We start from the raw sequence: 20,059 nt of genomic DNA on the forward strand, positions 1-20,059 counted from the left end.
CCCTCTTGAAAGAAATGTGCAAAGCAAACTGTCTGCTTCTCATGGACTGCAGTTGGCTTCTCTGAAAGTTTTATTTTAAATCAAAAAAAAAAAAAAAAAAAAAAAAAATCTAACAGTCCTTGCTAGGAAAATGAACTTCTGCAGGTTTAGGAGAGAAATGCCATGCAATTAAACTATATACATATTTTCTGTTTCCTCCTATCAGTGGCACTGTGCACAACTGTGAGAGCATTCTGACCTGATGAATAAAATTTGTTACTATCTGTAAATGCAATGTTTGTAAAATGCAATGTGAAATAGATTTTGCAGGAGGTCATTTCCTTGAGTGTTGAATCATTAGTCAATGACAAGACATGCTCTGGTGCATCTTCCACGTTTCTGTGATGTTTCCAGTACAGCATCAATCATTCAAAACAGAAGAACCTGTAGGCAGAAAAGCAGTAAATGTTACATTTTCCCAAACCAGGACTGCAAGGCTTGGACAAAGACATAATAAGGAGATGAAAAAGCTAAGGGATACTTGTTTTCTTTTAAGAGGGTACTGAGTTCTAATTTAGGGGCTTCAAGGTAAGCTGCATCACAAACCATGTTATGAGAAGCCATCCTTCCCCTGGGCTCCCTACCCAAACCTACTGGCACGACTTGAGTACCTCCGTGTGACAGAGCAGGTGGGGCTCTCCGTGCCATGCATACCCACCCCTGGAGTACTCTGGCTTACTTGCAGAAACTGCTAACCCTTGGTGTTGCCAAGACGGCTCACTCCGATCCGGTCAAGAGGAATCCCAAACCGTCTCTTAGGCAGCTCGACCACTTTCCTGCAGGGGGAAAGAGGGAAAGAAGGACGGAAAGAATTGGGAAGAGACATCATAGGAATAATCAGAAGTGTTACTAAATCTTTGATTCCTCTGTTCATCCCACTCACAACTTTATTGTACAGACAGAAGAGCTGTACTGCAGCAGCTGAAAATGTGTTTAAAAGAAAAAAAGCTTCACTTCTCTCAAAAACGAATAGTCAAGAGTTGCACCTGTTTTACAGACTGACTGATGTTGATGTGCTACCCCTGCTTTTATCTGACAGCAAACAAACAACTTCACGGGTTAGCTGCTATTAATAAAAGAAAGGAGATGCATAGCCCTCAGTCTCCCTTTCTCAAAAACCTATATACATCAAGCACTGTTGCACTAAGCCGTAGGGAAATCAAAGTGGCTCAGGGCTGCTCCTCAGCTCATTGCCCCCCAGGCAGCTCTGCCCCCGCACAGCCTAGGCACAAGCTGATGGGGGCAGGAGGGACCTGGGCTGCTGGAGTCATACTGAGCCTGCTTTAATAAGAAGGGGACTTCACTTCCCAGACTGGTTTGTGTGGGGGTTTTCTGCATCTGCATCACTTGCAATACCGCCGCGGTCTGTAGTTAAACAGAGGAGACTGTAAAATCATGTCAACGGGGAAGGCTGAGCAGTCTCGGAGAAGTTGTGCAGCTGAGCTTCCCCTCTTGTGGCCGTCTGGGGCCATAACAGGACCATCTGCCTCCACAGCCTGCCGCTCATCTTCCAGGTAAAGCTGCCGATTTCAGCACTTACTAGGGACAGAGCGATCATTTCTATTTAAAACAGCCTTTAAAAAGATTTCCAGAGTCTTTTTCCTTCTCTTCATCTACAGAACCTTCCACCCTCTTCTTAGAGCCCATCACTTCTCGCATGCTTTTCCCTTGCTTTCAAAGCTTCATAGATTGATGTTGACAAGCAAGATTAGGATCTATGGTCACCTGTAACCAGTGGATGCCACAACAGTGGTTGCTGTTAAGTGGCCCTGCATTTGTTAAGTGGCCTCTTCCAAAAAAAATCTGTTATTTTTGACAGGTACTTTGCCTGCTGTATTACTTCAGAGGGTTAAATCTACTTAACGATTTTCATGCTTCAAAAGTCATTAACTAAAGTCTCTATAGGTAATCCTCTCAATAGTATGTGAGTGGACAGTTATCTGCTGTGGGCACAATGACAGGGTGCTCAATCCTCTGTTTTATTCCTGTAAGTGCAGCAGCCTCTGCCTGTTTCCACATGAAGGTCCAGCCTTTCGACTGCGTCACAGCACGCATCTGATCCATGGCTCGTGCTGATGACAGTGTCAGACTGTCAGTGCAGTCATCAGAGCAGCTCAGGTGATTCTCATAAATGTGTCAATCCCAAACTCAAAAACTAGTCAGCTCCTCAGAAGTGATAACCTCAAAGCCAAACTGCAAACTGTGCTGATGATGCTGGTAAAGGAGAAAAATTTTGTGCAGTGTCTCCCTCACTTGCACGGTCTCATTATTCAGAGACAAGCTGTTATAAAACCTAAAAATTTTCACCACAATTTCCCCTTTGAATGTTCCCCCCAACCCTTGTGTGGCACGTAGAATGAAACAAGATTTCCACACAAAAAGCACATGACAAATTGGGATTACCATGTACTTCTGCAAAAAAGGCACTGTGGCTTCAAAGATGAACTAGAATTTCTTCCCCTCAAAAGGAAAACACGCTAAAAAAGCAAACAAAGAATGAACTGATTTTGATCTCTTATATACAGACAAAATAGTTCTACTCAAGGATTTAAAAATTTTATACTTTAACACTTCTGGCTGTGTTCAAAAAGTCCTAGTAGCAGGCTGGACAGATAAGTGGAAAATGACAAGAAAATATTGCAAAACACTGTTTGGAGGGGAAGAAAGAAAGAAAAGAAAAAAAAAACCACAACTAAAAAACCTGTAACATTGACTGGCTCTTGTGAATATTTTCCATTTTCAGATTAAGCTTTAAGCATGTTATTAAATACTGACCGCACTGGGGATTCCATTCAAAAAGAAGACAGTTACCAGAAGAAGGGAACAAGACACTTAAGCTCTTTCAGGTACAGAGAGCATCTCCTTGAGCGTTGCCCCAGACATGCTGACCTTCCACAGCCATACCAAGCCATTCCTTAGCCCTCAGTTATGAACTTGCTTATCTTCCAGCACGTACTGTGAAGGTACTGGTATACTGTTGTATTCATTAAACCTTGATTTATTGTAAGTTGATCAAGATATTGAAGCTTTTTTCCTTGGAAACCCATTCTATATCCTGTCCATTTTCATAATGTGATGTTCGTCTTGCCATTCAAGATGCATACCACCATACCTTCTCTTCACCCCAGCCTTGGGAACACCTAACCTTGCCCCTTAGCTTTTGAACCTCAGGCATATTTTGGCTTTAAATGATCTCAGAACCAAAAAGGGAGATTTAAACTGCATGTTAGCTCACATCAGAGCAAAGAAGTGTACTAAGAAAATGCATGTCTTTGAATGTTCTTTGTTAGCTGGATGGCGCTTTGGGGATAAAATGAACTACTTCATATATTATTCATCACAACTGAAGGATTACATATCGTGCTACCAGAACACTCTGAAGAGTTTCTGGTACCCTGTTCAGAGGCACCCTGTGACTGACTAGTGAAATTGGTAGTGGCTAAAGCTAAGCCATGTGTATCCAGGACCACCTGCCAGCAGCCTTCTTCCAGCTTTATCACTGGTAGGAGCCATCTAAGAATTTACCTCTGTTTGCCTTTAGTATCCACAGAGGTTGCAGAAATTCTGTCGATTGGGGAGCCAAATCCTGGGAAACTTCTTTTCTTCTTGGTCTCAGTCACTTCATTCTCCAGAGACACCAGCTCATCAAGCAGGAACAGTTTGGCTGCCAGGTTGGAGGCTGCCTTCTCCTCACTGGCAGTTGGGTGTGCTTCCATGCCCAGAGCAGCAGAAGGCTCCAAAGGCTGCAAAAGAAAGCAGGGATGGTTGTTTACTGCTGAAGGTCCAGAAAACCTTTTTCAATCAATATCAAAGCAGCAGCCCTATAAATACACAATTACTAGGATGCTAAACCTGGGCTTTTTTTGTTTTAAAACAAAGTTGTTGTTTTTCTGTGAAATTTGGTCATAGGCCAGCAACAGGAGTTTGATATAAAAGGCTTTTTGGTAGAATTGAACTCTTCATTATTATTGAAAGAGTCATCAAAATCATAAAGACTTGGGACTTCACAAAGCCCATTTTTTTGTGGGCGAGGTCACTTTTGTTATCTCAGCAGTGTGACCACTATCACTTAGAGCATGAGCTGAATAACCATCACAGGGGTGACATAATATGCTTATATCTACGTGCTCCACACCATAGTTGTGGTGGTGACACTTCTTACTACTGGTGGGTGGCATAACGTGTGATGGAGCGTATAAAACTCCAACCAGTATATAAGGAAGAGCACATGACCACAATAATCATAAGAATGAAGCAACATTTAATATTTTTGTGAAGGATCTCATATTGTCCTCTGATTTTCCTTTCTATGAATTTCAGGTGCCATTGAGTGGTCCTTTCTGTTCCTTTTCAGGGCTATAAAACTTTCATAAAGGTCTACAACAGAATTACACCTTAAACAAAAATGAATAAACTCTCCCCTCTGATTAGTAGGGATAAATATCTACAATAATGCTTGAAAATGGAAAGTAAAAAGTAGCCTCTGTTCTTGAGAACTATGTGCAGTTTTACTTATTTCATCTTTAAAAGGGCATTATAAATTTGAAGAAGAGAATGCTAAAATGACAATCAGAGGTAGCCAAAGGTGTTCCTGATATGAATCACCAAACAAAGCACAACATCACAGATAAGCAAAGAGAGGAGTGTAGGGGAGAGGGTACAAAGGAGGGTTTATAAACTTATGGATAGAAGAGACATGAATAAAAGAGACTAGTAAAAACTAGTAATTTTTCATTTAAAAAAAAAAAAAAAAGAAAGAAAAAAGAGAGTTCACTTGTTCACTCATTGAAGTCACCAGATTTAAAATAAATATGAGCAATTATTTTTTTAAATGCACAGATGAAGTAGAATGCATTGCCAAAGGATTTCAAAGATACCAAGACTTTGGTAAGAAATTTAAGCTCCCCATCAGCAGCTAAATAAAAAGCCCTGGTCCAGTGCAGTTTCTGCATCAGGAAGTCTCTGAAGATGTTCTGTTCCTAGATTCTTTTCACAAACATCTGTCTGTATTAGAGATAGGATACCAGGTCTCTGTAGTATCACAACAGCAGCCGCTGCAGCATTAGTATGGGGAGTGGATCCCCCAAGTCCTATTTCCTAAAACAAATATTGTTTCTTATAATCAGGGCATGCTCACTTGAAGCCAGAGAGCAAGGCAGAAGGATCCATCAGCATTCTCCAGTATGCATCTAACTTCTAAGCTCATCTTAAAAACCTGTATAAAGACCCTACAGCCAGACAGTGCTACTTTGATTAAACTTTATATCCTTGATTTTTATGACATGAAACCGTTACATAAATATCTTTGCTGCCACATCTGTTTTATGTCAGGATGACATAAAAGAGAATGCACTAGAAGTATTTTCAGGTGCAATCTCTACATATCTTACTGGATGAAATGTGAAATAGGAGTTCTCCCATTTCATCCGCTGCTTTCCTTTGCAAGATTAGGAAAGTTACTTTTCTCCTTTCCTCTCCTGATCTTATGTCTCCTTTAATTTGTAAGTTTTGAGCAGGGGGTCTTCTGTCCAGGCTCTCCTTATGGCTCCTGGAAGCTGCTGACTCCTCAGACTATTTGTCTTTTCAGAAAAAGGAGGAAAATCTCCCTTCAGTGTTAGCTTGTTTCCCCCCTTTCACCACATTTTCCCCTTTCCAAGGAGTTCTCTCTCTGGAGTCACTGGACAATGTTTTAACACAGGGAAATGCGACTGTGTTTGAGGAGAGCCTGTGTGAATCTGGGTGAGACTTCATTCCACCTGTCCTCCCAGCACCACACACTTTACATCACTCTTTTTTCACTGGGGAAGTTCTCCTGCTCCTGCTTTGCCTTGCACAATCAATATGCACTGTTCATCTTTCAGCACGTGCCCTCCACGTGCTGTGGCCAGGAGCAACTTCAGAAAAGCAGGGCTATGTGACAGCTACCAGAAACATTCACCTACCTCTGGAGCTGCCTCTGCTAGGAGCATCGAGCTGGAGTGCCGCTGCAGCAGGGTGATCACGAGGGCCAAATGCACCACAACAAGCTGAAGCTGCAGCATCTGCAAAGGAGAACAATCTGTTAGTGGCTCCACAGCCACATTCCCAGATGAGAGAGAGAAGGCAGCAAATACCCATGAAAGGCTTTACAGACTGATGGTGGAAAGATGAAGAGGGTATCTCACTTCAAAGGTCCTTAAAAGCGAAAGGGTGGCCCTGTTCCCATGGTTGTTCATAAATCTTATCTTACAGAATCACTGGGTAAGAGTCAGCAGCCAGTCAGTGCCAGCTAAGTGCCCTTCTTTTCTGGGTGTAGAATCAGCTCCCTCCTCTTCACTCCTTTAGGGCTCTGTAGATCTTTTAATTCCTTTCTGCACAATGGCCCACTCCTTGCAGCGGGAGGAGTAACGAATGCAAAATTGGATTAAAATGAGGTAAATTAGACACTCACTTGTAAGCAGAGAGAATTTGGCTCAAGACCACCCAGGTTAATCTTGACCTCCCCATGCGGTGGACAGGTGCCTGGAGCTGTTACAGAAATCACACACCTCCCCAGCAGCATTCTGAAAGCAAGGCTGGATTTCACTAGTCTCTAATGCGAGTTAATGGTAGCCACAACTTCCAGGATCTTCTTGGGATCTTGAAAGAAAGCTTTATAGCTCCCACAACCAGGAATAACATACATAGGAAGCCATTGCTGAGACTGGTATTGTTGTGACCACATGCCACCACTGCAGAACCGCAGATGCCTCCAGAGCCTTCAAGTAAGGCAGAGAGGTTCAAGGTTTGACAGGCTCAAGATCAGAAAAATGCAGGGATTTCATTGCCCATGGACTTGGGCTAACATTGTTTAAGTCCTTGACTGGATCTAGCTCTTAAAACCTGACTTTCCTCTGACTTGACCAGGTGGGAATCTTTCAGCTGATGTTAATAAGAACCAGCCTGTTTCCAGGTTCAGCCCCAGAGTATAATTCAAGCCTGCTTCTACAACTTTTTGCCGACCCTTCTCTCAGCAAAAGCAAAAATAGAAAGGAGGTATAAATATGTTTCTATGATGTACAGCAGTTGTTTTATCCTTTGCTTAGCAAATTTCCCATAAGACCAGGCAGAATACACATGGTAAAAAGCATTTGGCTTTGCACTTTTTCCTGCACTGCAAAAGAGAGAAGCCACAAAAGTGCTTGGAGTCCAGTTTTAACAAGATATATCATTTATACAGTTTCTTGAAGCTTTGTTTCTTGCTTGGTGGCTTGTTTCTTTTTAATATGTTTTGCATGTGCTTCTGTTATTTGGTCACCCTATTACGTATCTTCTTTATATTGTTCTTGAGGATTTGTTATAGTGAGGAACATAGCAGCTAGTTGTTCTGTAGGGGTGAAGCAGACAAAGTTCACTGGAATCAAAGGGCAAAGACAAAGCAGCAAACGAGGTGGTACCACTGTCTCTCAGCTTGATAAGAAGAGCCATTAAAGCCAGACAAGGGTTTGGGTTGGTGTTTTTAAAGCTGTAGCCCTCTACAATGTATATTTTTGTACGTGGGTGTGCATTGAAATTCGAAGTAGTAGTCTACTACCTTCACAGGTAACCACATCCTGATTATTTGGATACAGGGACATAAAAATAAATGGCAAGGTTAAAAACACATGTTTATTATGGTTTAAGGTCTGTGCTGGTATTCATTCATCCCAAGGACCAAAGAGCTAAAAATAGCAACTGGTACACTAATCAAAATAAACATTAAGGCACCTGCAACACAAAAGACATTTGATTAGCTGGTCAGAACTTGACGCCAGTGAAATTAGAAGCAGAGGAAATTGTAAGGACTTAAAACTTGGCTCTAATTCGCATGGAAATCAGTAGCTGAGAAGAAATGTCACTGGTTTAACAGGGAGAAAAACTCTGTCCAGCAGGACCAAGTTGTGCTGGATTTTCATGCGGTGTTGCGATCAAGGCAAGATAAGGGAGCAGTTCAACTCTAGAAAAGTGTCTGCAAAAGTTGGGGTGCAATGAGGACTATGGAAACATAATTAAAATCACACTGTCTTCTGCCAGAATGGAATTTAGCTCGCCACCTTTAGCCATGTCATAGGATCTTAGATGTTAAAAGCAGTTGTTGCTTTTTGTACTCGAGCTTATCTGTTGTGATTGTGCACTCAGAGCCCCCCCAGCTGAAGAGGGTTTCCCAAAACTTGTAGGTACCCCTCCCAGCCATACACTGGTTATTGCTTCACCCTATCTACATAACGCCTTGTCCTGTTCCCAGAGAGACCTAGAGCAAGGTTTGAGAGCATTTGTTACTGAAGGAGAGAAAAAACAAAGCTCTGACGAACACATGGGCCTTTGCAAGATGCACCCTCCCCACTTGGACTGGATTTCCAGCCTTCTTATTCATTCTAAAAAACACTTTTCCACTGGTTTCATGGAGACAGGTCAAGGGATTGGGGTATTATTCCATGTCTTTAGTATTTAAGGGTCTGGCCTGGTGTTATCTGACATAAAATATGAGTTACCCTTCACTAAATGTAATTGCAAGTCTGAAAAACAGACATATTTATGTGTTTTAATGATATTTTAGCTTGAAATGTGTCAAAACTCAAATTCCTCATACAGTTAGGTATCTTTGTTGCAGCTCCAATTAAAATACAATCAAAGATAAAAGGGAGAACATTATTCTACCTTATCAAAGCAGGATAAACATTCAAAACTTTTTAAAGGAATCAGTGCAGAGACATTTTCCAAGAAAAGATCACAAGAAAGCAAAATTCTTTACCAAACAGAAACTGTTAAGTCTCCAACATCAAACCAAAAGACTTAAAAGATGTTTTTCTTTAAAAAAAAAAATAAAAAAAGCAAACCCACACCACAAAACTTTCCCCCCAAAACAAAAAAACAAAGTGACATCCTGAAGATAAGTGGGCTGAACAAACCCCAGACAGAGCGTAATTCATCACCAAGCTCCAAACCCATTGCCTGTCAAAAACAGTAACAGCTGTCATTGTTCTTACCCATTTGAACTATCATATTTCACATTACTGCAGAGATTACTCTGCAAGTATAAATCACAAGAGCTTTATTTTTCTTGCTAGCCTGTTAGCAAGAGAACTGAGGCAAGACATCATGCCTTGCACTGTAATCTTTCACCCCAGCTGCCACTACACGTTGATGACTGTGCTCTGGCTGTTGTCACAGCACCAACGTGGGACGTGTCCAAGCTCACCTGCAAATGAGGACCTTGCTCTTGCAATGATGTGGCTGAGCCCTGAAGCCCCTGAGGCTTTGTGCCATGTACACCCAGACTGAGCTGCCTCAGAGCCAAGCCCTAATTGTCCCCTGGGCAATGGGAAGCTCCCAGCAGCACCCATTAAGGCTCCAGTCCTTCTGCTGTACGAGCACTAGGATGGTGCTGGAGAGCCTCCATCACCTGATAGCTGTCAGGATCTCATACTGTGCAGGGTCCAAACAGTTGGGGGAAATCATGGCTGTGTCTGCAAGCCAGCTACTGACTCATTGTGTTGCTGCTCCAATGCCATAAAGGAGGAAATGAAGTACTGCTACCCATCTTAAATCTATCACCGAGTCTTAACACTGGCCTCACCAGCCTTGGATCGGACACCTCATGGGAATCTACCTTATAAACAAGATTTTGATGGGTGAGTTTCTTACCAAAAGAACAACTTATAAATAGTTCATGTGAAGGTCTGAGAATAAGCCGGCTCCTGCTAAAACCAATTTGCCCTACTTTTAAAAGTTGTAGGATGGATCCTCTGAGCATATTCATTACCACAAAGCCAAAAATACGCCCATAGCAGCAGTCCTAGTGATTTCAGAAACTCCTAAGAGACTATGTTTATCTGAAGTGTAATTTTCTAGCCGTGTAAATATCAAAGAAAAGGGAGAAAAATCAAAATAAATCCCACCCTCAGAAAAAAAAAAAAAAAGGCAGAGTCCAAAAATAGGTTAGAGTGGTGTTTTTGTTCTCACCCCACAGATGAGATATAGAGCACTTCTTACGTCCTGCTTTCTAAAAAGATACTGAAGCACGACATTGAAGCATGGGGGTTTGTGGCAAAAAGAAATGCAAGCAGTCAGTGTCAGGCACTTTGTGTTATTAATAATGTGCTTCCTGGAGTAGGTTTAGGTTTTTAAGTAACGCCATATATTTTATTAGATATATGGTATAGACGCTGTCAACTTCTACAATGTAAATTTTCCTCTATTTTCAGTTTCCCAACTATGTAGATAAATAGATGCAGGCAGGTTTCTTCCGATGTAACTTAAAATTTCTGAACTTATGCAAGAGGTTTAAGTGACTAGTGGCTAGACTAGCAATAGGACTAGTGATTTTCAGAAAATGTCTTGGTGTTTTTGTGTCCTAAATGAAATGTTTTCCTGTCAATATTTCATGTCAGTATTTCAAGGACAAAAATGTTCCACTTTCTGAAAATGAAGTTCCTTCAAGGTTTCTCAAGAAGGCATTTGGGACCAGTCATCATTTCTCAATGTCTTCATTTTAATAATTACTTTCACTGTAATGATACAGCTTCCAGTGTTTGGTCCTATCTACCTGTGTTTCATCACGAGTTATCATAGCCCACATTTTACTGCAGTTTCTGTTAAAAATGCTGACCCAGCTACTGATAGTTGGGCTTTTGGGAGCAGACGTGTCCAGAGGATGCTCACACATACAGCTGTTCATCCCATCTTCACTGGTTTGGTGATGGTTTTGGTGGTCCCTGCAGGGCCTGCCCAGGCTTCCCGCTGACCCTGCCCTAAGGGGGCTCAAAGGGTGTGGGAGCAGTGCTTAAATCACACCGCTCATACCAGGAAAGGCTGAATACATGGCACCCTGATTTCTGTGCACAGTATGGACACCTTGCAAAAGTGACTACACTACCATTTCTAGCAACACATTTTAGCAAACTTGTTTCAGGACCATGAAAGTAGGGGACTAGGAAGCAGCAGACAACCAGAAGTGATAAAACACATCTAGAAGCCCAAGGACTATCAAATAAAAATGATGCCATGTACTATAAGAAAACATCCCTTAACAAGAAGAGCCTATTTCCACCTTTCCTAAGTGAGATGGTTGAGTGAGCTACAGTATTCTTGGTATGCACAATGGAAAACAAAACATTATTAGATTATTATTCATTGCCAACAAACTCTCAGCCCTAAATCATTTATATATTTATGGAATGAACATGCCAATTTTTCTGAATGTTTCTAATAGCTTTACATTTAATTTTCTTCCTTCATCTTTAGCAAGAGAACTAAAGCCTTCATTGTTGGAGTGCCATTTCCAGCATGTAAGTTAAAAACAAGAAGCCATTATATCAATAAAAATTGAGAAATATATTGTGTTTTCCTACATTTGGAAAATTCATCTCCTTTTCTAACAGCATTGGAGTGATAAATGGAAATTCTTCATGCTTGGTATGATGAGTACATTATCATAATATATTACCAATACAAAGACATTGGACATTTAAAGTCCAGTAAAAATATCCTTCAAGATGAGCCTTCAAGATAAGCTCTTAAGAGGCAGGAATGGCATTGGAATTTGTTAGCAAGAGAATCAAACCCTTACAGTGATTTACTGGATAAACATTTTTTAAAGTTTTGATCAAGGATATTAACATAAGAAGAAGAAAAGTCAATTACTTGGAAGAATTGCAAATGGAAATTAGAGATTAATCTGGTTCTCTGGGTTTACTTAGAAGAAAAAGAAAGCTGCAATCACTTGCAATTTTGGCACGGTCATTCAAGAGAGTTCTTATACCACTTGTACGGTTCAAACTTTTAAATTTATAGCCTAAAAAGCTCAGAGAGGTAACTTTGTCGTTAATTCAAAGAGTGACAACCAAGCCCTAATCTGCTGAAATCAGCATGGCAGGTATTTATAAATACTGACAAACCTCTGGTCCAGCTTGATATGTTTTGCAGCTTTTTCATCATTTATACCATAGCTTTGGTGTGTTTTTTTTTGTTTGCTTGTTTGTTTTGCCCATTGCTCCTCACAATACTCAAGTATGTTACAAGAAAAGTAGGCTGAGTTGTATTTTGAACACAGGTGAGCAGAGATAGATAAGTGTTATAATTTGCCCCAGGCTCCCTAAAAGAATCAGTGGGCAGGGGCACAAAATGTCCTCGCAGTTCCTCAGCTTTCAGCTCTGCACTCCCCATGAGAGGACGGTCATTCCAAATTGAAAAACCAAGTAAGGAAAGCTAAAGGCAGTGTGTGCTTCTGCTTCAAAAATTAGTGGGATCTGAACTTTACAGTAGCCTCTAGACATCTAAAGCAAAGGTTATACACATGTATTTACTTGTATGACTCCAGTCTGGGAGGCAAAAAGAAATGGTGAAATAGTTTTGAACCCAGAATGGAGAAATTACAAATGACTATCACTGAATCAGTCTGACTTCATTTACAGTGGTACAAAGCTGAAGTAATCAGATCACTGGATAATGATAATTACTGTGTTAGTGTAGGAATGTTTTTGCAGGATTATTCTGTTATTGCAGGAATGTGATGGAATCTGGATCATTTTGCTAATTTGGGACATTTAGCTAATATAGGACTTAATAAAACCTTTTGGCAGATTCATAAATTAAAGCAAAAATATTCCCCTAAATCAATTGTTTATATTGTATTTTACAACATACTACATGCAGCTAACTTGTCTACTGCAAATGATACTTAGTAATGCAAAGGAACTATTCTGTCATAGCTCTTCAGCTTATTTTAAGAAGTATTATGCATTTGACAATAAGACACAGAGGAAAATCCATAACAATAAAAACAGACAGCAGTTTACTGCAAAGCACTGCAAAAGCATGAAAGCAACTAGTCACTGTTGTAAAATGCCCTGACACATCTTGTTTAAATATTGGCTGGTTAACTAAAGGAAATAAGTTTCCACAGAATATTATTAGTTCAATTTTAGTACCAAAAATACTAGGTGATAGGCACCTTAATATCCTAATCTCAGGCTGGAAAAAGCAGCTATACTTTTCCCATCTGACAAGGGCATGTGTGGACTTTGTGTATGCCTGTTAATATACAAAATTAGAAAAAAATAGAAAAGAAGAAAGCACAGGAGGGAAGAAAGCAGAGAAGTAAACAGAGCACAAAGACACACAAAACATCCCAAACCCCTCTCTGTCCTCACTCATCTTACCTTGCATTGGATACAAGCAATCCCAACCTTAATGGTCCTGCTATGTTCTTTCCCTTAACTTATCCCTAATGTTCAGCTTTCTTTCAGAGTTTTTATAGTCTCTGCTGTAGGCTACAAACTCCAATCCCTGCCTGTGCTTTCTCTTACATCATTTCTAAAGATTTTCCACTGATCCTTGCCCTAAACCTTCCCCTGTCTTGCACTCTCACACACATACTTGCCTCACAATTTTTTACATTTATTGCTCTGATCAAGATGATTAGGTTATAATTAAAGGTCTAGGCTTTTGTTGTGTGTGTTGTTGTTTTTTTTTTTTCTTTTTTTTTCTTTCAGAGAATGAGACAGACATGGGAGTGAAAATATTTTCAGCATCATCATCATTTCTATAACCTCTCATTTCTGCAAACAGCTATAGAGAAACCTAATGTTCTGAAATATATTTATTATATATATATATAACTTTATTTCCTGAGGACAACAGAAATAACTTCAGAAGGGCTACCTTTACTTTAGGAAGAAATTAATTACTATGTTTACCAGAGCAACAATATTGTAAGCTAAGCAGTAGAAAAGGAGTGTGCTTTGTAAAAGCAGGTCACGAGAACTTAAATCTTTCAGACACCTTATTTCAGTTAATGAAATGACTACAGTGAGCTATGGAAGTGTCTTCCCTAGGCAATACCAGAGGCCCTTTTCTTTCTCTCTTTGCCTGTGCACCAGAACAAGTCTATCTTCTCTTTCGCCCCTTTTTGTTTATCTCATTTCTTAAGTAATTTACATAGAAATTGTAGAACAATTTGGGGGTCTACAATTCCAACCTGTGCAGACTCCTTAGCAGTTTATTCATAATTACTTTATTCTCATAACAGATAGTTACAATACTTTCAAAATAGTCTGACTTTCCAAAAATCCTTCCTACAAGCAACAGAGAATAAAAGGAAATTTCAAACATAGCTTTGCATTAGGTGGCAAAATGTGCCAGCCAGGAGCTGAGCCTTGGGTTTCATCATCTGTCTTGATCAGAGTGATTAGAAAAAGGCAAGAGGTTAATCATATTTTAACACAGCTCATTTCCTAGATGAAGATGGCAGCAGAATTTTGCAGAGCTGACGTGAAGTGCCAAATCAGGGTTGTTCATTGCAGGGCATGTTTTTGCCACGCTCCCTGAATGAGGTATCAGGAAATAAGAGCAAATGGAGAATGAGAGGCTGCTTTGGCTCCTGAAGACAATGCAAACGTACAGCTGCAAAGGAGCTGCAAAGCAAGTATTTTTACAGCATCTCTCAGTACAGGCAGATAAATTTTAAGTATGGCCTAGTCTAGTGCTGCAAAAATACACATTAGCTAAGGAGCACCCACGTCACGCTGTAGCACATAGGTTAGGACTGTTTTCCACTACAGGGTATAACAGAACAGTAGTGGCAGCAGCAGAAACCCGAACGGGCTCTGTGGGTACTAGAACTGCAGCAGAACCAAAACCACAGAGCCAAACGGCACTGAATTTAGGAAACACAGCCCAACATGCTGCCACTGGAAGAGCACTGGGGCTGCCTCAGCTTTATAGGATTACCTGCTTTAGGTGGAGGCTGGGTGCCTGAAGTCTAGGAACACAGCAGTACTTGACTGATCTGGATAACAAACGCAATCAGGATCTCAGGGGGAAAGAAAAAAAAAAAAAAGGAAAGAAAAAAAAAAAAGATAAGCATGGTATAATCTCAAGTTATTATTAGACGTATGGGGTACTTTTGCTACTGTGACCATGAGGTGTTGCTGAGCAGCAGCTGCAGCCCTATCCACTTGTTCACTTGGTTTCTTTCTTTCTCTTCTTGCTGTTGGACAGACACAAGGCAGCACTCACCAGCGTTTACTCCTCTTGGGGGAATTTTTACAGGTTTTATCTCAGGCTCTTTAAGTAAGGTCTCTGCAGGGCTCCCTTCTGCCACCACATTTGATGTGGATACGGCTGGTAGGAGACACAGGCTGTACCCATGCGAGTACACTGAGCACAGACAAGTGAATGCTTATAACAGGCATTTCAGTGTTTCACATCAAAGAGTGAAGCCTGGAGCAGGGCTGAGAATCAGCCTGTTGGGTCTCAGTGCCTCACAAGACAGGAGCATGCTGGGCTGGGGAAAAAGCAGGAGGAGAAATCAAGCCATGTTGTCAGCTGCTTTGAATCTAAGAGGGTGTCCAAGACTAGGTTCCAAAACTTGCTTTTAAACCTTCTGCTGATTGATGCTCTTGTAACAAAGCTCCAGCTACTTTTCTACCACCTGGACCTACTATGAGGTCATGGCTCTTCCTTTTAGATAAATAATACACACTTTCCCTGTTTCAAAACTAATGTATCACTGTTCTCTTCATGTAAAAGCATACAGTCTAAAAGAATTCAGAAATGGATACTGATACACGCAACTATCAGGAACTCTGACCAGGACGGCTGCTGATGACCTTAGAAAAGCACACGTGGTACCAGCACACACTTCTTTTTTTTTTTGGGGGGGGGGGGGGGGGGGAATAATAATAATAATAAAAAGTAGAGTGTTAACAGTCAATTCCCTGCAATTCCCTGCTCTGAAGTGACTTAGATTTAGCAACAACTTGCAGATATCTTTTTGACACCTTCTGAAGAAGGCTGATAAGGAAGCTCCCCAGATAATGAAAAATGTATATGGCGGTTACTTGGCTGGCAGAGTGCCCAAGGAACAGATGTCCTCAACACTGCTACAGTTTAATTATACTTCCAACGTACTTAACTAAGTTAGGGCAACTGAGAGTTTGGTAGGAATCTTTATTGTGAGTGGAGGGCTGTTAGCGTTAGGTTGGAGGTTGGACTCGATGACCTTGAGGTCTCTTCCAACCTAGAAAATTCTGTGATTCTGTGAAATCCAAGTGAATAAACAAAATGTGATTTTGTCTGAGGGAAGGCACAACACTTGAAGCTCTTTTTGTCACCATTCAAGAGAAAGACAAGCTTGCCTCCCTGCTGCCATCACACTCTTGCAAGTATTTTCTGTATTTTTCAACACCTGTTTGCAAATCAATTGATCAGGCTCAAAAATTTCCTTAACTCCTTCAATAGACAAGTTCTTATTCAATTCAGGAACTGGTGGTAGCAAGTGCTCACCTGTGTAAGTGTTGAGCAGTCTTGGTCTTCATCAGCCTTGCCTGTGTCAAAACTCCGTGGTTTTGCTGTATCATACCTTTAGTCTTTTTCTTCTCTCACCAAAACCTGTGTCAGTACTGTTAGATCACTGTGGCCTAAGTCACAGAAGTTTTCCCCTTCTCTCACTGTTACACGGGAAGCCTACCTTCCAGCCTCTTCAAATCATGTCATCCTTTCCAATGATCACCGATTACTCACAAAAAGTCACACATCTGTCACTAATAAATCAACACGAACAGTGCTGGGTCCAGATGGTGTTCTGGCCAAAGCAGTAGATGTGTCCTCAAGAATTCCTGAATTGGCATGAAATAAAAGCATGGGACTTGACATACCGATTGTTAGAATTTTTCAGTTTCAGTGAACATTCTAGTTCACTAGCAATAGAGTCTTGTATTAGAAGTATAGTTCTGGTTTTAGTGTGGGAAATAAGGACAACACTGAAGTTAGAAAAAGTGGATTTTGTTTCCAGTTTTGAAAGTTTTGACTCAGAAGTCTAAGAAATAATCAAATATTATTTCAAATATCAAGAAATAATCAATGATATTATTTTTCTTTTCAAGTAAAAACAAGTGTTTTTTTGTTGTTTGTTTGTTTTGTTTTGTTTTGTTAAAGAGCTGATCTCTGTAAGTTAGGTGCTCAGCCGGTATTGATTCATATGGCTCTATTTAAATAGCTGAGATATTCTTATTTATGGTGTCTTCAGTCTATTTTTATTTCTTAAAACAATCAACTGGTCTGATAAAATGGGCCCAATTCTGACCAATCTGAAAGTGGAATAGCATTCACCTAGGTTAACCAAACACCCAACATTTTACAGTTACATCACTGATTCAGAGAGAACATCCAATATTACTTCTGTTGCTGTTCATCTCTTGTTGAGAGAAGACATTTCAGAATAATTATCATGGATTCTCAGTTAATACGTAAGAGGAACTTTCAGAAAGCAAGCTATTCCCACCTACTCTCATGTAGATAGACGGAGACAGAGAGCAGATGACTCACTGCAAGACAGAGCTATGGAAAAGAGACTCTACATTAACCATGTGCATACGTGTTTTCCAATTAAAGGTGTGTGTTACCTCAGAAGGAAGAACTATCTTACCACAGCTATTCTGAAACCTGCAAGCTATCCAAGTAGCTTTTCTTGTGTCACTTCCATTTAAGATGACTCCTTGCAGCTAACAGATTTTGAGAAGCAAAGCCCACAAAGTGGAGGTAGCATATAAAACTGAAGTCAGTAACATTTTGCTAAACTTCCTACAAGCAGTTTCTCTGTATATGCTTTTAAGAGGTCCTTTGTGCCATAATTAAGTGCTTGTGACAGGCTCTGGGTCATGACAACTAAGAATCCATAAAAAGTACTGGCAAACTAATGCAAAAAATCCCAAACAAGGAGAGTTAATTTAAATGCAAGCTTCTTTTGTAACAGTCATGCTATGATGCAGAAGGATGTGTTTGGAAATAAAACAAATACAGATTATCTTTTGTGCCCATGCCACTGGCTCGTGGCCCAAGGTGGTCAGGACAAGTGATGGAGCCTTTTGTGCTACGGACACAGCAGTCCACAGGGCAACAAAACCATCCAAAGAAGTCTCAAAAGTACTAATCAAACAGCAGTCACTCTGAGCCATCACCAGGCTGGCAGTAACTCAAACTGGAAGACAATAATGAAAGCCAGGAGATTGTGTTTACATCCCCTGCAGCCATGTTACTTGGAGTCAATGCTCAATATAAAGACGCCATACGGAGAAACAGCCCCATCTTTCTGTACTAAGAGGGAGAGGCCTTGGTTATGATGTTTTCACGCTGCCTCTCTTGTCAAACAAAGACGTGTGTGCTGATGTCACCTGTCACTGAAATAAACCTTTTGACCCATGAACCCCTGTGGCATGGTGCAGTGCCACGGAGCAGCAAAGTGTGCATCTTGGCTCCAGAGCACACGCGTCAGCCCTGAGCTAATTACAAATCTGGCAATGTAGCATAGATGAATGCAGAATGCATGACAGCAGCTTAAATTCAAAGAGATGCTCACAAGAAAAAAAATATGTCTGTCCTGATTTCACACCTCTTTTTAACACAACTGTTCACCCTTTTCTGCTCAGAGCTGAGAAGTAAGGTGGAGTTTGGTTCATTGGCAGCACAAGAAAGATATAGAACAATTAAAGCAAGCAGCTAAACAGCAAAATGCTGACGATATTTGGGGAAAAGAGGAAGATGAGTGTTGTTCGTCAGACACAATGAGTGGTCAGGGAACTGGGCAAGGCTACATGCGGACCACTCACACATCACGGGAGGCTGCAGCAAATGTCACCACTCATTTCGTACCTGGCACGCAGGTGGGGCTGGGCAGCTGTTTCTGTCTGGAAGCAATTCACATCCACCAAGTAACATTAATAAGGCAGGTACTGTCCTCCCATTCCTGGTAAGGCTGTCCCTGGAACAGCAGCTTGCACACTGAGACCATTTTATGCGGGCAGCCAGCTGGAGAAAGTTATTAGCAAAACCCTAGGAGTTTAGAGCAACTGAGGCAGACTGATTTGATTTCCTTCCCTGTTTTGCTCTGGTTTAAATGCACTTACGGCTTGGTTCCTGCAAGGAACCTCACAAGCAAGTGAAGTTCTAGAAGTGAAGGTCCCTGGTATTTCTGATAATTAAAGATCTCACAACAGTTTGTAAATTCATCTTAATGTTCTGGCCAAACTCTGCTACATTATTTGGCCACATTTCCTCTATCATTTCAACTGGACAGAGACGTTTTCTTGTCGGACTCACTGCAGCTTTCTGCGGTGAAGCTGTAATTTGCTAAATGGCTGCAGCATCATAACTGGATTAATCCAGGATAAACCAGCAATCATTTTCAATTACAGCACAAACATTAATCAGTCAGTCACCGCCCTCTAGAGGTGGCCACAGCTCGGGCTGGAGCTGATTTGGCTTGCTGCACAGGAGTTATCTGCCGGACCAAGCACTTCTGTATGCAGCAGGAGGAAGATACTTGCTGATTAGAGTAGATCTGTGTGCTGTTACAGGGACAAATTACTGATTGTGCTGATTGTCACCGCCTCAATTATTCTGTCCCTTTCTTGCCTGGAAGGTCACCCAACCCGCAGCATTTTTCATTCATATATTTTGTAGCCATGGTTCTGCAGGTAGCAGTAAAACTAATAGACAGAGAGCTATATGACACAGCTATCATAAAAAGCAGTAAAAATAACTCTCAGACCCATCTCTCTTCTGTCACAGCTTATTTTTCTCAAGCAATGTGTGTAAATTATGCCACTGGCACAACTGAAAGAATTGAGTCCCCACAAGTTGGATGTGTTGATGTCACAGAAGCAGCAAGCCTTTATGGATAAACACAACTACATACTCTCATTTCTTTCCCTCGGTTGGAATTGCCAAAAGGTTTTATACGGAAAAGTACAAAGAGTGATAAATAGCAAGTAACCCACCACTGCAATCAAATGATGAATATACTGTTTCTGGTGTGTGAAAACATTATTCGAGTAGGTATTTATTCAAGGAGAAATTGTTCTGTGCAGAGAATTAGCACAAGATCCTGGAGGCAGGAATAGCTCATGTCCAGGTTTCCCCAGACACATCCTCTTTTTTTTCCAGCTGGAAATTCTGTCTAGGTGGAGTTTAGTAATTTTTCACATTTATTTATTTATTTATTTATTTATGTTCTGGCAGGCTG

The 20,059-nt window shown here is 40.9% G+C and overlaps 1 protein-coding gene across 1 annotated transcript in view; it reads right to left on the minus strand.

Annotated features, from left to right (window-relative positions):
* Nucleotides 1–730: 730 nt before the first annotated feature.
* The window catches only part of OSTN (osteocrin), a gene marked incomplete at its 3' end in the record, with an annotated part of 71,982 nt that continues 52,653 nt past the window's right edge, over nucleotides 731–20,059 (minus strand). The window contains exons 2-4 of the mRNA XM_084292342.1: nucleotides 5,982–6,080; nucleotides 3,565–3,782; nucleotides 731–815 (exon numbers count right to left, since the gene is read on the minus strand). Of these exons, the coding sequence (XP_084148468.1) occupies nucleotides 731–815; nucleotides 3,565–3,782; nucleotides 5,982–6,080 (402 nt within the window). The remainder of the gene's footprint in view (nucleotides 816–3,564; nucleotides 3,783–5,981; nucleotides 6,081–20,059) is intronic.

The sequence above is a fragment of the Netta rufina genome (genome assembly GCF_964035555.1).
Source record: "Netta rufina genome assembly, chromosome: 9".
NCBI lineage: Eukaryota > Metazoa > Chordata > Aves > Anseriformes > Anatidae > Netta > Netta rufina.